Here is a 16,798-nt window from a genome sequence, read left to right as displayed (position 1 = left end):
TGAGCATGAATATCCTCACGAGTGACCTGAAAAAGCTGTCCAGCTCACTAGCGTACAGACTCCTGATTTATTTTGAATTCCCATTTGCCACAATTATTTATTTAGTTATCCTCATGCATAATTTCTGATGAACTAATTTATAGCAAATTGCATGGCAATCCAGACAGTCATTTTTGACATACTGTATCTTTGCTTAGATAAACAAATATATACTGGCTTTGTATATAGTATCAAGTGTTGAATGGTTCAACTGACAAACTGACCGGACATCATTGCCATCTATAGAGCCCCACTGCTAGTGGAGCTAAAAAACAAACACATTTAGAACTAGTCAGATTGATATACCGGTATGAAAAATAAACTGGTAACGTTTTACACAATTTACGTGTGAGTGAGTTCAATGTCTGTCACTTCAAAGCAAATCAGCCTGATTCATACTTAGTTTAGTGGCGGCGTCATGCACAAAGGATGGCCTACAATTAGTTGTATCCATCATACAACGGAGTATAAATTAAGCATGAATTAATGTACCATCAACTTTAGAGACAAATTCTGTCTGCTTAAGGGCCCGTCCAATACCTTGCGTAACAGAAAAGCTCCATTGTGCCGCATTATGCCATGATCCACTTTGGATGAAGACAATGACTCGAGACACAAGGGGATTATGACGTGACAGAAGTGAAACTTTTAAATGACTGGAAAGCAAGAATACGCAAAGCTGGTGGTGGGTTATACGTGCATTTTCTTTCGAAAAAAATAACTTCCATAAACATGCAAAGGTGTCATACAAATGATCTATTTCTTTAATATGAAAACGAGGCTTGAATACTGCACTCACCTCTATCAAGGTAAGAAGCACATGTGAAGTAACCCAGATGTGAAAAAAAACATTCTATCCTCTTCTGGTTAAACTACAGTAGCTGTGTTGATCTTTATGTTGTTTATCTGGTACTATTATACCTTCCCGGTGAATGTGATGTTCGGCTGTCCTTGGAACATGTCTTTATTACACTTGTTTTATATTATCAGTCCTGTACATTTACTGCACTCTTTGAAAAAGGTCTGATTATGATTCAAAGGAGGGAACAGTGGTTGCATGTGCCATTATTCACCTCCAGAACGTGAGCAGTATCATGACAGCCAATGAGTTGAATATAATAGCATCATGTTTCCGTTTTTTCTCCCCCTCTCTCTTTCTTTTAATTTATTTATTTTACAAAAAAACGTTACACTTCTTTTCATATAGCCTACAGCAGTGTTGATTTTGACAGTACATTTTGATTTAGTTTTAGTCATAGTCTTTTGAATAAAATTCCTCATATTTCTGTATATATGTCATATTTTATTTTATTTTTCATCATAACATTTGAGTTTTTGTCTAGTTTTAGTCGACTAAATATCATAAGATTTTAGTCGACTAAATCTACAGTTGATTTAGTCGACTAAAATGTATTTTGGCGGTGCCTTGATGGCGACGTAATGGCTGATTTTACACTTAGTTGAATGCTGAAAATAGCAGATTTACAAGCTCACAACGCGTCGCAGCGCAACCAAACATAAAATGACTTGTCTTTTAGTTCTACTGGATCTCTTCTCCACTCGTCCCTCACTAACATTATAGTCTAGTTTTTATTTGTTGCCGAAATTGTCAATATATTTTGTCTTAGTTTAAGTCATCATAGCTTCGTTTTTATTTCGTTTTCATCAGTGAAAAAAAGGTAGTCGACGAACATTTTCCGTCATAGTTTTAGTCGACGAAATCAACACTGGCCTACAGTATCTATCTATCTATCTCTCTATAAAACACTCAGCAGAATATCCAGACAGCTCACGTAAAGTGGAAAGGCGGGCACAGGAACTGACACAGCGAACGACCTCTGCTCAACCTAGCGCTTCAGCCGCGGAGATTGAATTAAGGAACTCACCCATGGTGCTTGATTTGGACCGGTATGCTCTTGACTTTTGCCCACCTGAGTATGCCCTTATACTTACAATTGCGTACCACCACTTACTGGTGAACCAGGTACCTACCCCCCTGAGTTAAAAGTTGGACACAGCGATTAAGGGCTTGACTATAAAGGTCATAAAGTGCTATTACAAGTGGGGAGTGTTAAAGAGTGTTTTGTAGTGTAGTGTTAACTCAAATCTTAGCTTCTGGGGGTCCCTGGAACAACATATTTTGAGATGGGGGTCCGCCGGTCAAATACATATCATTTTGGGGGTCCTTGGCATGAAAAAAGTTTGAGAACCACTGATATATATATAATAGCAACATAAATGTTTTAAAAAAACTGTTAGGATTTAGAAGAATCTCCAGAATGCACACATTTTCACAATATATGTATATATTTTTAAATAGCACATCTACAAGCTCATAGCGCGGCACCTATGAGCTTGTAGATCTGCTATTTTTTAATAGCTCAAAGAAATCTAACTTTTAGAGAGAGAAGGCTGTGGCAGGCTTCAATCCTCGGCCAAAAGGGGCTTAATGAAGTTCTATAGTCATGGGTCTTAAGCCCAAATGATGTGTGGGGGGGGGGGTGGGCGGACTTTTCTCACTCTCACAAGCATTCTCTCAAACAAAGCTCTGGGGATGAAACAGCACAGCCAATGGCAGCCATCAACCCCTGACACAGACACCAGTCATCCGTTAAGATATCCAGCCAGTCTGCACTGCATCAGGTCATCCACAGCCTTCCAATAGCTAACACTCACTGACTGGTATACTATGTATTGTATATATACTGTAGGTCATCTGGGCTGGGGGGGGACAGCACAACCATATGGCTATACCGTCAGTGGTGGGAAAAGTACTCAGATATTTTACTTAAGTAAAAGTATCAATACTGCAATGTAGAAATACTCTAAAATTCCGGAATTCAAAATTTACTTGAGTAAAAGTACAAAAGTGTTGGTATCAAAATGTACGTAAAGTATTTTCAAATAGTCTACATGTTTAAAATAGTGCTAAAGTGGTTAATGTATGTTTCATAATATCATAATTTATATCTGAAAAGTAACTAGTAACTAAAGTTTTCAAATAATTGTAGTGGAGTAAAAGTAAAATAATTGCCTCTGAGACGTAGTGGAGTAGAAGTAAAAGTATTGGAAATTGGAAATAATCAAGCGAAGTACAAATACCTAAACATTTTACTTAAGTAAATTTACTTAGTTACTTTCCACCACTGGCTACCGTGACAACTCAGCTCGAAAATATCTATGATAAGACGTCAAACTTGATTTTAGAGTGCAATACAAATACTTCATAATTGTGACAGAGTGGCCTAATAGTACATGGTCATTGATTTGTATTTTTATATACATAAATGTATTCATTACATTTCATATGAGGTTTTGGAAGTACTGTTATGGCAGTATGAAAACACATGAACGTCATCTACTCTCCCAAAATGTAATGTTTAGTTCTCATTAATATCTTGCCAGCCGCCTTCTCTCTTCTTTTTTCAATCTAATAATAATAAGGCTGGGAGGGAACCAGTCAGAGGGTACCAGTGAGTACGTATATAAGAGATAAAGGAGAGAACACTGTGGCAAGCTTCAATCCTCGGCCAACCGGGACTATATGCAGTTCAATAGTCTGGGGTCTTAAAGGGATACTTCACTCTCGGGCCGGGGACACATTTAAAAAAAATATTAAAAATAAATGAAAAAAGTTATGGAAAATTCATGGCCCCCTCACACATTAGTAGGACACTGCGTGTCGTGAGGGGGCCATGAATTTTCCATAACTTTTTTCATTTATTTTTAATATTTTTTTTAAATGTGTCCCCGGCCCGAGAGTGAAGTATCCCTTTAAGCCCATGCTCGCTGGGGGCAGCTGCCTATACCTCAGAATTCATCGCGTTTGAATACCTGGAGCTCAAGGTTGAGAAGACACAGTGAAGTAAATTGCATTCATACCGTATAGCCAAATCACAACAAATGCCATCTCATGAAATTTTACATTTGGAACAGGTCAAGACCATACTCTTTAATTTACAGAGACCCAGCTATTCCCTCCTTGAGCATGCACTGGTGATGGCGGCAAAGGTAATATTAACATGAATGCAACCGTGAACAGAAACCGAGGTTGGAGGATGTCTGCCTTGACTGGTTGGGTTGAAATAGAGAGAGAGAGAGAGGGGGCAGAGTTGCACAGCAAATAATAACAACTATAATAAACAGGCAGGCGGGAGGCAGGCAATGGTCTGAATAGCTGGCTACAACAGTATGGGGGACATTGCTATCACTCCATTTAAATGTCTTCCTAAATATGTCTATTATGTCTGTAACGGGGGGGAAAAAACCTTGAATTTCACTCACCCAAACATATAGACTTTTAGTTACAAATATGTATCTCCATACCAATTTGTTCTATGGACCCAAAGAACTATAACAGGACGTTTTCATTTTAAAACTAGGTTCATCTTAACCCCCCAGGCGGGCCCCCAGCTAAATTATTGACATTTAAGAACCAAATGGACCCTTATGGCTCTGTACAGTAACTCTGAGTCAAACATAGGGGCCTGTGGCCTAGACTGCATATCAAACTGGGGGCCCATGAAAATGAAAAGAGGTTGAGAAAAAGGTTCTAGTTCACTTTGGGATCAATGTCAAGTGCGCTGTGTGGTCTGTGTGTGCAGGTTTCATGGCCGACTCTGTGAAGCATCTGCGATGGGACATGCCTCAGTTCATAACGCCAAATATCTTGTCATAAAGTCTCATCTGAAAACAGTCTTCTAGGGCATTGGTTCTCAAAGTGGGGTCCGGGGACCCCCAGGGGTCCTTGGAGGGGTACCAGGGGGTACATATTTTATACTTTGGCTATTCAAAAATAGCAGATCTACAAGCTCATAGCACGGCACCGAGTGCCGCGCTACGAGCTTGTAGATCTGCTATTTTAGAAAAATCGTGAAAATGTGTGCAAATCTTTTAATATATATATTTTTAAAGCGAACATTTGTAACTCAAATCTTTGCTTCTGGCGGTTCCTGGAACAAAATATTTTGAGATGGGGGGTCCGCGGCCAAATACGTATAATTTTGGGGGTCCTCCACATGAAAAAGTTTGAGAACCACTGTTCTAGGGGGGCCTTACCCTGCGTCCTCCGGTGTTGAGCCTGAGGGGAGTCAGGTAGGGGTCGAAGATCATGTGGCTGGTCTCGATGTCCACGGGTGACTGTCTCTTCCCCATGGCGCAAAGGTTCCAAGCCGTGTTCACCAGACCCCAGAATGAGGGCACTACGGAGAGACAGACAGAAAAGAGAGATTAACATGGATTAATCCTGATTTATACTTTTTCGTGGGGTGGTGGTGACGTGTGACAAAAATAGCCGATCTGCAAGCTCACAATGCCATCGCACCGGGCCGAGCAGCCTGCTGCTGGCTTTCGCACGTTGACAAGTGAGCCGTTTGAGTCGCCAAGCTGTGGCGGATAGAGTAGGTCATCACCTGTTTCAAAGCTCTGAGGTAGTTAGTGCTAGGCGTGCTAGGGAGGGGGAGCTCTCAACTTAATAAAGAGCTTTTACTGTAAATCAGCAATTTTTAGGTGTTGTGGCGTGTGTGTGGTGTGTGCAAGCCGCCAGGTAATTGTTTTGTATTGTTCTCTAACCACCCCGTATCAACAATTGGTCCAAATAGCATGGTTGCTTACGTCAAGATTGTGGCCGGGATTTAAGGGTTAAAGTGAAGGACCCTTATGAATGAATGTATGATGACCACATCGGGTTGCCATGAGGTCATGACCTTGGAGTTATGTTTGAATTCTAATGGACCCATATAAGCATTCTAATGGAGCCCTATGACTGTGACTCGAGATGAAGACTTTGAAAGGAAGAGTTGTTGATTTAGCACAAGCTGATCATACAGATTATAAAGCTTATTATGGGCTCACCCCAGGCAGGACATTTTCTTGCATTATGCAGACATTGTGGCTAAAGAACATCAATATGCAGTTAAGTCTGTTTCCATTTATTTTTTAAGGTAAGTGTCTAATCATGGCTGTTGTGCCGAATTTTGTGCTTAGTGTGTGGTTTTTATAGTGTGTCACGATAAAAATGAGGGGAGCAAAGGCAGCTGTTCCAAGGAGCTACAGCTCTCAGCCTGCTTTGCAGTAGCTCACCAGGCAGTCGAGTGGGCATGGAGTGACATAAAAACCGATGGCTCAGCCGCTCGACCATTAAAGTCTATATGGCCATTTTTACCACATGAACCCCAGCGTCCCGATACTAATTTCCGGGACAAACATTTGGCAAAGATAATATAGTTAGTGCATAGTTCAAGCTGAAAAAGTTTCTAAAGGACAACCAGTCATATCAAAAGGTCCATCTGGGTGGGTCAACTTTGCAAAGTAGCAAATGCTACGAAATGTACAGCATTTGTGGCAACGAAACATTTACCAAAATATGTATCTGTCTGTATCAAAGGAAAAAAAATTAAAGCTGCAATCCCAAACCTATCTTAATGAATAAAATGTTATTTGACCATCTGCATGGTCCAGTATGTTAATGCAATATAACGATTATGTCTGCAGTGGTTGGAGAAATGTAGACCCTGGGTGTCAGGTACTGTAGGACACCTACTAGTTGACAAGTAGCACTGCCTCAAGTTCATAAGCGCAATATCTCCCCTGGGAAAGTGGCGATTCTGTCTTGAGGGCGCGTGGTCAAAATGTGGTTTCTAATGCGGCAGAGTGGGGTTTAAATCCTGAGGTAGGACATAACAATGATGGATTATGGCTTCTGCAGATACTACCCATGGTAGTATCATTTACCATGGTCCTCAATGGTGATATAATTTACCATGGTCCTCAATGGTGATATCATTTACCATGGTCCTCAATGATGATATCATTTGCCATGGTCCTCAATGATGATATCATTTACCATGGTCCTCAATGATGGCACAATACAAAGACGCTGTTGAGAGCTACAGCTGTGCATACTACACAGAAGCTTTCTTAAAACTACTCAACTACTATGGAGTGGCCACACCTGTGACCTAGAATACAGGTAGACGTATATACATGATATCTACACCCTACAGAACACCTGGTACCGCGCACGATTTGGCCATCGTCCGTTTTCCAGTGCAATGTATTGGATTGATCTTCATAGGCAACGTATTTTCAGCATGCAAGTGTGAAATCAGCCATTACGACGCCATCAAGGCACCGCCAAAATACATTTTAGTCGACTAAATCAACAGTAGATTTAGTCGACTTTAATCTTATGATATTTAGTCGACTAAAACTAGACAAAACTGAAAAAATTCAGATGACTAAAATATGACAAAAACTAAATGGAGTTTTATTCAAAATACTATGACTAAAACCAAATCAAAATTTGCTGTCAAAATCAACACTGCAATTAAGTGTACACAGTGAAATACTCAGTGTTAATTACTCAATTTGTAACTCTCAGAGCTAAATTAACACGGAGGACTTTACAGTGTACCTTCTACAGCGAGACTGATAGTATGGGTGTTCAAATACCCGTCTCTGCAGGTAGATGTGACATTCACTGACTCAGGAGTGAATCAGTCTCTTTGATGTCTCGCTCACTCTGCCTATCCACCGTATATACGTGGGGAAAAATGCACTTATTGGACCATCTGCTGTCCCATCTGTTATGATACAGAAGTGTCGCAGCGGGGTAAGGCTTGTCAATATAGTTGAAGTGCTGTGGGTGGTGCTCCAAAGCAGTATTTAATTACACCTGTAATTAATTGGGCTAATTGACTGCAAAGTCATTAACTCTTTGACTGCGGACGACGCGATAACGCGTCAAGTGCTACTTTGTCCAGTTGGCCGTCGACGCGCTCGACGCGCTGGACGCGCGTTCATTGTTTAATCTCTGATTGCGCTATGCTGCTTAATATTCAATGTTATTCTCGAGTTCCACTTACTTCACGGACATCTGCATCCGGTTTCATGACCTGGATTCCGTTTCCGGTTTTTGATTCTTTTCCCCAGTCATTTTCGTCCAAAATAGGTAAATAAACGGTCTTTCACACGGTATGACGGACAAACGGACAGTTTCTCTTCTATAATCTATGGTCTGGGTGACGATCAGTCATCGCCGTCGTGTATCACATCGTAATTTTGGCGATCAAAACAATCTGGGAGGACGTCACATCCGTTTTCATGTTTTTCCCTGTCTAATCTATCAAGAAGGTTGAGAGAGACCCAACAACCTGATCAAGCAGTCATGTGCTGCTCCCTAGTGGCGGATTTGTGCTGGGTCTTTATATTATGTGCCCTTAAATTATTTTCATGAGAAAAATTCAAAATATAAAAATAAAAAAACACGAAAATTGCTGGCACTGGGGGAGTACTTTATGAAAATACTCTGGCAGTCAAAGAGTTAAGAGGCAGCCAATCAGGCGGAACCATATGGAATTCTAAGGTGAACCAGCCCACGTGATGTAGAGTGACATTTTTTATTTATTTATTCAAAGGGGAATTCACCTGGTTGGAAGTCACTCACACAGTCCTTTCTATCCATTCTAGTTCCAAACGGCATGCGTTATAAATTCAGATTCCCCTCCAACCACTGCAAAGCAGATCTATTCAAGACCCATGTTGCATGGAGACACACACACACCTTAATTAACCTCAGTTAATTCCCCCGCTCTTTGATCTTGACACGCATGCTGCACACACACACACACACACACACACACACACACACACACACACACACACACACACACACACACACACACACACACACACACACACACACACACTTTTTACTTAAGTAAAAGTATCAATACTGTAATGTAGTATTGCACTACAGTGCAAGTACTCTGTTACAAGAAAAAGTCTGGAATTCAACATTTACTTGAGTAAAAGTACAAAAGTATTGGTATCAAAATCAAAATGTACCTAAAGTACCAAAAGTGGAGAATGTCCCGTTTCACAAGTTTTTAAATGTTCGTGAGCTTGTAGATCGGCTATTTTCAAATGGCCGAAATGTATACGGCTGAAGTGGGTAATGTATGTTTGTAATAATAATAAAAATCTGCAAAGTAAGTAGCAACTAAAGTTTTCAAATAATTGTAGTTGAATAAAAGTACAACATTTGGATCTGAGATGTAGTGCAGTAGAAGTAAAAGTATTGAAAATTGGAAGTACTCCAGTAAAGTAAAAATAACTCAAAATTGTACTTAGGTACAGTACTTGAGTAAATGTACTTAGTTACTTTCCACCACTGACACACACACACACACACAGTCACAGTCACACACACACACACACACACACACACACAGGAGAAGCCTGATGACTGACCAACTTGTCATCTAGCTCATCAGGGACGCAAACCGTCACTGGGAGAAACAGCAGCTGTCATTTACCGACAACAACACAAATTATCTATCGCAATCATCTCAGCGCAGACGATGCATGAAGGATTTGTCACTTTCGATATAGCACCAGAGTTCTTTTTTTTTTTAAGCTCCTGTTATTTCACCGAGTATCCTTTTTCTCTGTGCCAAGAGTACAACTCGTCTCTGTCGAGGGGGGGGGGGGGGGGGGGGGGGGGGGAACCTCATATGTCCAAAACTGTTACTTTTCAGGATTCATGTTCATGAACAGGAAAAGCAGCAGATCGACCAGCTCAAAACGTGTCGCCGCGCGCCGTGTTTCCAGCTTGCGGATCTGATACTTTTGATGCTTTTGTGTGACGCTGTAGTACGATCAAGTTGGGCGGTGGTTCTCAACCAGTGGTCCGGGGACCACCAGTGGTCCTTGAAGGGGGTTCCAGGTGGTCCCCAGCTAAATGATGGAGAGTTTGTATGTTTGTTTGTTTGTTTGTTTGTTTATTAGTTTGTTTATTAAGGATCCCCATTAGTCTGCACCTTAGTGGAGACTATTCTTCCTGGGGTCCAGGCAGTTTTTTTTTCATTTTTTTCCGGCTGTTTGTGTAATACTGCTTGCTTCCTATTGTTCTTTTGGGCTTGTTTTCCTAGGCTTCTTTCTCTCGCAATATCTGGCAACACTGCCCATGGAAAATCAGGGCAGAGGATTATTTGAATTGTGCAATGATACATGATGGAATATGATTAAGGATCATTTTGATTATGGTAAGCTCACATTTCATATCATGACATAAATGTAACTTTCACAAGCCCCCCCAGTTTTTTTTTTTTTTTTTGGGGGGGGGGGGCAGTCAGGGCATTTGGGGGGGCATTGCCCCCCCTTGCCCATGCCTAGATCCGGCCCTGCACTGGAGATAAATATTCTGTGACTACTTGAAGAAAATAGCAAAATCCTGGCACTGTGGGACCACACAGGCAGAAATAAGTCTGGCACTGAATGAGTTGTTAAATTTACGAAAAAAAAACGCAAAAAGTTAGAATGCGGAGATAAGAGGTTTCTGCCCGACAGCATCGAACCGCTCCTTCTCGGTTCTGCTTGCAGAGCCACGCACGTCTTCACACCTGGGACCTTCACACCTCTGTAGTCTTCCTCCTCACTTCCTCTATAGACTCCATCCTTCCATTCCCTAGAGACATCTCAAGGTCCTAAGGTTTCTTTATGATTACCTGAGGGGTGGGTTTGTGTTGTGAAGACCGGAGATTCAGCAATCCACAGCGTTAACTCTTTAAGACCGGGAACGCATCTGTGTGTCGTTTTTTAGATTTCGTTGGGCTATTCAAAAATAGCAGATCTACAAGCTCATAGCGCGGCACCGAGTGCCGCGCTATGAGCTTGTAGATCTGCAATTTTTTAAGAAAAATCGTGAACATTTGCGCAAATCTTTGAATATATACGTATTTTTCAATGCGAACATTTGTAACTCAAATCTTTGCTTCTGCATGGGGGTTTACAAATGTCTACTAAATCCTAACAGTTTTCTGAAAAACTTATGTTACTATAATATATCAGTGGTTCTCAAACTTTTTCATGTCAAGGACCCCCGAAATTATATGTATTTGGCCGCAGACCCCCATCTCAAAATATGTTTTTCCAGGGACCCCCCCCCCCCAGAAGCAAAGATTTGAGCAAAAAAAAAATCACAAAATAAATATATATATACGTATATTCAAAGATTTGCACACATTTTCACGATTTTTCAAAAATATCAGATCTACAAGCTCATAGCGCGGCACTCGGTGCCGCGCTATGAGCTTGTAGATCTGCTATTGTTGAATAGCCAAAGTGTAAAATAATGGTTAAAGTGGTTACACAGATGCGTTTCCGGTCTTAAAGGGTTAAGAAACAAGACATCACTACACAATACAAACAACGTCGAAACAAATACTTCACCCACATGAACCATAGCGTCCCTATTCTGGGGTGAACATTTGGCAAAAATAGCTGATCTACAAGCTCACGCGTCGCAACACAATGCGCTCTGAGCTTGAAGATCGGGGGGATATCTGGCCTACGGACTCCTGGTTGACTCCGGACAATGAGGTATAGGGTTTAAGATGTTAAAACAAGTACAGTATTATAATAGTATACAAACTCCTAAGAAGGTAATGACTAAAGGCCTTTGCACACAGGGTGCGATTAGTCAATCAGTTTTTACCGCATGCGAAAAGACGCACAAATCGAACTGGGTTCGATTAAAAAAAAAAAACGCATCGCATCGCATCGCATTTACGCTCTCAAGAGTTGAAGATCTAATAAGGGTTACCAACTCGCCATCATTTAGCCGGGGACCACCTGGAACCCCCTCAAGGACCACTGGTGGTCCCCGGACCACTGGTTGAGAAACGCGGCGCGCGGCGACGTGTTTTGAGCTTGTCGATCTGCTGCTTTTCCTGTTCATGAACATGAATCCTGAAAAGTATGCCGCATGAGGTCATTGAGAACCATGTGTTCATTTAAAAAATGATATTGTCCGTTTTTTCCGTGCGGAAAATCGCACCCTGTCTGCAAAGGCCTTATGTGTATACTCACTCAACCACTGGATTAAAGCAAGATAAAATCTCACGACTGAAAAAAAATGTTGTTAGGCCAAGTCCTAATCTGTGATTTGTGAAACTAGCGCTGTGTTTCATAAACAATTAGCACAGTATGTCAAATGACGATGTTTTGGTCGCCATACAGCCAACCAGTTGAAGCAATTGCAGATTGAGGCTTTAACCTTTGCTTTTACGAAATAGCTGAGATCATTTAGGATTTTCTGGAAGATTAAACATGTTTATTGCCAGTTTGACCACTTCAAATACTCTTTAATCCCAAAATAACTGATAGCCGGATATAGGCGATCTACAAGCATACAGCGCGTCGTGCTGCAACGCATCGTATGCTTGTAGATCGCCTACCTTTCGGTGCGTGACATGCCTTCCATAGAAGACCTGTGATTGAAATCAGTCGTGGTGACTAAGACCTTTAATCCAGTGGTTCTCAAACTCTTTCATGTCAAGGACCCCCAAAACTATATGTATTTGGCTGCGGACCCCCCATCTCAATTGATTTTTTCAAAATGTGCCGCGCTATGAGCACTGGCGTATGGTGAATTCTAACGTTGACCGGGCCAGGGTTCGCACAACAACGGCTGATAAGTCTATTGAGAATTACCGAGCCATTCCGGGTGGAAAACGGAACGCTCGTCCCAAAACACACTGCCCCATTTTTTCCGCGGACCGAGGCCGCCGGTTTAGACGCGGGGCAGGGTGTTTCAGGACGACGGTTCTTCTATTACATTTCTGAATGGAGAGAGGTGCGCGACTCTGCGCAATGGAGAACCGGTTTGACGGCGAAACTGGTTTTCTAATGGCCACTCATTAACAACTCGGCCGAATGCAAATGAGCCCCATTTGAAGACAAAGGCGACTTAAAGGGTGAGGGGCTGCTAATGTTGTTATGTTGATTACACAGGGGCAAGCAGGGTTTACACAGACCGGGCCATGGCCTCGTTGGCCCCAATGACCGTACGCCTCTGGCTATGAGCTTGTATATCTGCTATTTTTGAATAGCCAAAGTATAAAATATGGTTAAAATGAGTGTGACGAATATTAACTTATTACGCTATGCATACTTGTGACACTATACTTATATTTTGCTGGGGACCCCCTGGTACCCCCCCAAAGGACCCCTGGTTAGAACCAACGCTTTACTCATGCAGGTAAAGCAAGGCAAAGTGTGGTGCATAAGCAAGGCAAAGTGTGGTGCATAAGCAAGGCAAAGTGTGGTGCATAAGCAAGGCAAAGTGTGGTGCATAAGCAAGGCGAGGGGCATCATCTTGTCCTATCTTTAGGTACAACATCATTTGTGTGTCGTTTTGCTCTACAGGGACCACAGACCGACAGCCACACCAGAAGAAAAGAGCTCGCCTCTATAATATATATCTCACACATGATTGTTTTTATTTTTTTGTGGAATTCAACTCTCTCTCTCTCTCTCTTATTTCTCTCTTGTTCTCTCAACGTCCTCTCTTATTCTCTCCTCTCTAGTCCATCCATCCATCTCAATGAGCCCCTCTCTCTCTCTCTCTCTCGCTCTCTCTCATCCTTCTCTCAGTTCTCAGTGGAGTGACAGATGTGACAGCACTGACCTCCACAGCTTAATCTGACCCTGACATAAATACACCATTTGTTCAGTCAGCTGAGTGTGTGTGTGTGTGTGTGTGTGTGTGTGTGTGTGTGTGTGTGTGTGTGTGTGTGTGTGTGTGTGTGTGTGTGTGTGTGTGTGAGAGAGTGAGAGACTGTACGTATTTGTGATCTATGTTACAGTTTTTCACAATTGTTAACACACGTTTCTCAAAACAATAACGGCTTTCTCAAAACTGCACACACAAAACTGAAAACCTCACACACAAAATGCTAAACCCCACTCTGCCTTTGCAAGATGACTCTTTGCCATCAAATCTTTTAACTGTTCACAAAATGGAAGTCGTGTTTTCATTTGGTACACACAGCCATATTTTCAAATGACACACACATACCATTCATTACAGTACACACAATAAGCATGTGCTGCACACTACCAACCATTTACAGCACACTGCAGGGCAAAATTGAAAACACAATCATAGAAATGGAACACACCATATGAATGACATTGACAATTTCTTTTGTAAAATGACTCAGTGTATGTAGGCCTACTTTTTTCATAGTCAAACATAAAACAAAACACAAATATGCAGCCAAAAATGTTTTATTTCTCTACATGATTTAGGCATCATGCCTCCGGTTCATGTCTGGCCAGAGGGCCTCATCCACATCATAGGCAATGTTCTCCCTGTCCAAGCAGCGTTGGAAGAAACGCCTCGAGTGGCGCATGAAGCCCTGACAGGCCTCAACAGTGACTAGGGCTGCAATCGATTTTCACTATTTTTGTATAATGACATTTTTCGATTTTGAATTGGAAAAAAAACATATTTTAATCGAGAATCGTTTGTTTTGAAAAAATCTGAAAAGAATCGGAATTGTGACCCCAAGAATCGGAATCGAATCAAATCGTGAGATAGCAGAAGATTCACACCCTAACAGTGACGTCGCCACAAGCCTCCTCCATGGCCTGGAGCAGTGGGACCCGGCTCTGTGGGTTCCGTTCATACTGTATACCTTCCACTTCCAAGCTCAAAAGAACTCCTCAATGGGATTCAGGAAAGGAGAATAAGGTGGAAGGTACAGAACGGAAAAATGTGGGTGGTCCTGGAACCACTCACGCACTGGAGCAGCCCGGTGGTGCAAATTGCTCACCGGACCTGAATGTTTAGAGATTTGACTATTTGTGTGTTGTAGGTTGATGCTTTGAGATTTTACGTGAGAAGTGTGTGCAACAACTGAACATTGTGTGTAGTGTTTGGACAACAAGGTGTGTTGTAGATTGATGCTTTGAGATTTTATGTGAGAAGTGTGTGCAACAACTGAACATTGTGTGTAGTGTTTGGACAACAAGGTGATAATGTAATGATAGTGATGAGTGTAAAGAAGGAAAGTCAGAGTCTAATGCAGATAAGGGAGTGTGAAGTAGTGCCAAATTGGGTCGAACGATTAGTACATTAAGTTAAGGTTGTGAAAATGTTGCCGAATTTTCGCTTTTTGTGTGTTAACAATTGTGAAAAACTGTCATGTGTATATACAAAATATATACAGTATATGTGTGCGAGTTCCTGTGTGTGTGTGTGTGTGTGTGTGCGCGTGCGACGCCGTGCGTGCATGTGTGCGTTGCATGCGTGCGTGAGTGAGTGAGTGAGTGGGCGAGTGACAACCAGGTATTTGGGGTCAGCAGCACAGGCCATCGGTCCTGTGAGACACACCTACAGACTGACACACAGATAGACTTACACAGATAGTCTGAGGAAATATGGAGGGATATAGACAGAATCGGTAGAATAGAATGGAGAGTGAGAGTGTGTGTGCGTGTGCATGTGTGCGTGCCTGTGAGTGAGTGAGTGAGTGAGTGAGAGAGAGAGAGAGACAGACAGACACCCACACACACAATTAGACAGAGTCAGAGAGAGACAGAGAGAGAGTGAGACAGACAGACAGACACACAATTAGAGAGACAGACAGAATTAGACAGAGACAGACACACAATTAGAGAGACAGACACAGCCTGAAGCTGAACGCTGGACACTAACAGCCTGTTGCCTGCCTGCCTTGCCTGTTACACACACACTCAGATGCAGCTGTGCATACACAAACACACTATTAAAGCATTTAGCGGATGCACTTATCCACAGCAATGTACCAGTGTGAGACCAGAGTAAATAGTATGAACCCTGGCCAACAAAACAAAAGAGTAAATAATTAGGGGTGGGACGATATATCGATATATCGATATATCGCGATACTTTCTCCCGCGATAAATGATCGATATACTGCCGAAAAATATCGATATAAAAAAAAATAAACGTTTTTTTCCTACTCTGTATTTGTGTAATGATGATTTTGAACCGTTTGGTGCTATTTTATGTGTTTATGAATTGAATACAAGGACTATCGTGATATATCGTTGGTGAACTTTCATGCAATATATCGTGATATCGCAATATATCGATATTTTCAGATATCGTGATATATCGTTGGTGAAATTTCTTGCAATATATATCGAATATCGTGATATCGCAATATATCGAACATCGTCGAATATCGTGATATATATTGTTATCGTGGGCCTAATATCGTGATATATATCGTATCGTGAGGTACCCATATCGTCCCACCCCTATAAATGGTAGAGTGCAGAAAAAAGCAATTCATTGCTACACACAGTACAGTAACTAGGATCCCAGGTAAATATCAAACCTAGAATCTGTCTAATCAAAATGCAATCTAAATAACTCACAACATCATTAAGTAAACAAAACAGCTGCATAGCTAAGTATATTATCTAAGAATAGCTGACAAGAAGGAAACACAGGCACACACAAACAGGTCAACAACTATACAATACATACTGTACGCATATGCAAATGTATTAAGACAGAGCCCTCCCCCCCACACACACACACACACACACTACAAATTATGATATTATTTATTAACACATCCCACACACATCATGGTAGAAGTTGAATGGAAAATGAACTGGTAAAATCCCAGCAGAGCAGGACAATTTGGGAGAAATAAAGCTAATAATCACACTGACACGCGCTGACACCCACCAGAGAGCCATGTGTCACAATGCTCTGAGGCAGTTAGTGATAGCAGTTAGCACTCCTTTTGTTTCTCTTTGTTTCCACTGAATAAAGAATGGTTTTACATGCATGCATGACTTTTGAACTCGACTTGAAAACAAGGCAGGTGTTCAGGCAGCGAGGCTTGTTGAGGCGCTTCCAAGCGGGGCGAGTGCCTGCCAGTGGTGTAAAGTAGCTAAGTACTGTACATGTACT

At 41.7% G+C, this 16,798-nt stretch overlaps 1 protein-coding gene across 2 annotated transcripts in view; it reads right to left on the bottom strand.

Moving 5' to 3' along the window:
- The window catches only part of LOC308098481 (carbonic anhydrase-related protein 10-like), a 199,136-nt gene that overhangs the window by 92,289 nt on the left and 90,049 nt on the right, over positions 1-16,798 (bottom strand). For both annotated transcript variants that reach the window (XM_080446860.1, XM_080446859.1), the window contains exon 3: positions 5,098-5,240. In XM_080446860.1, coding sequence (XP_080302986.1) covers positions 5,098-5,240 — 143 coding nt within the window. The remainder of the gene's footprint in view (positions 1-5,097; positions 5,241-16,798) is intronic.

Source organism: Gymnoscopelus braueri (assembly GCF_963280865.1).
Source record: "Gymnoscopelus braueri genome assembly, chromosome: 13".
Lineage (NCBI taxonomy): Eukaryota > Metazoa > Chordata > Actinopteri > Myctophiformes > Myctophidae > Gymnoscopelus > Gymnoscopelus braueri.
The sequence above is the reverse complement of the archived record's forward strand: the minus strand, read 5'-3'. Positions and strand labels throughout refer to the sequence as shown.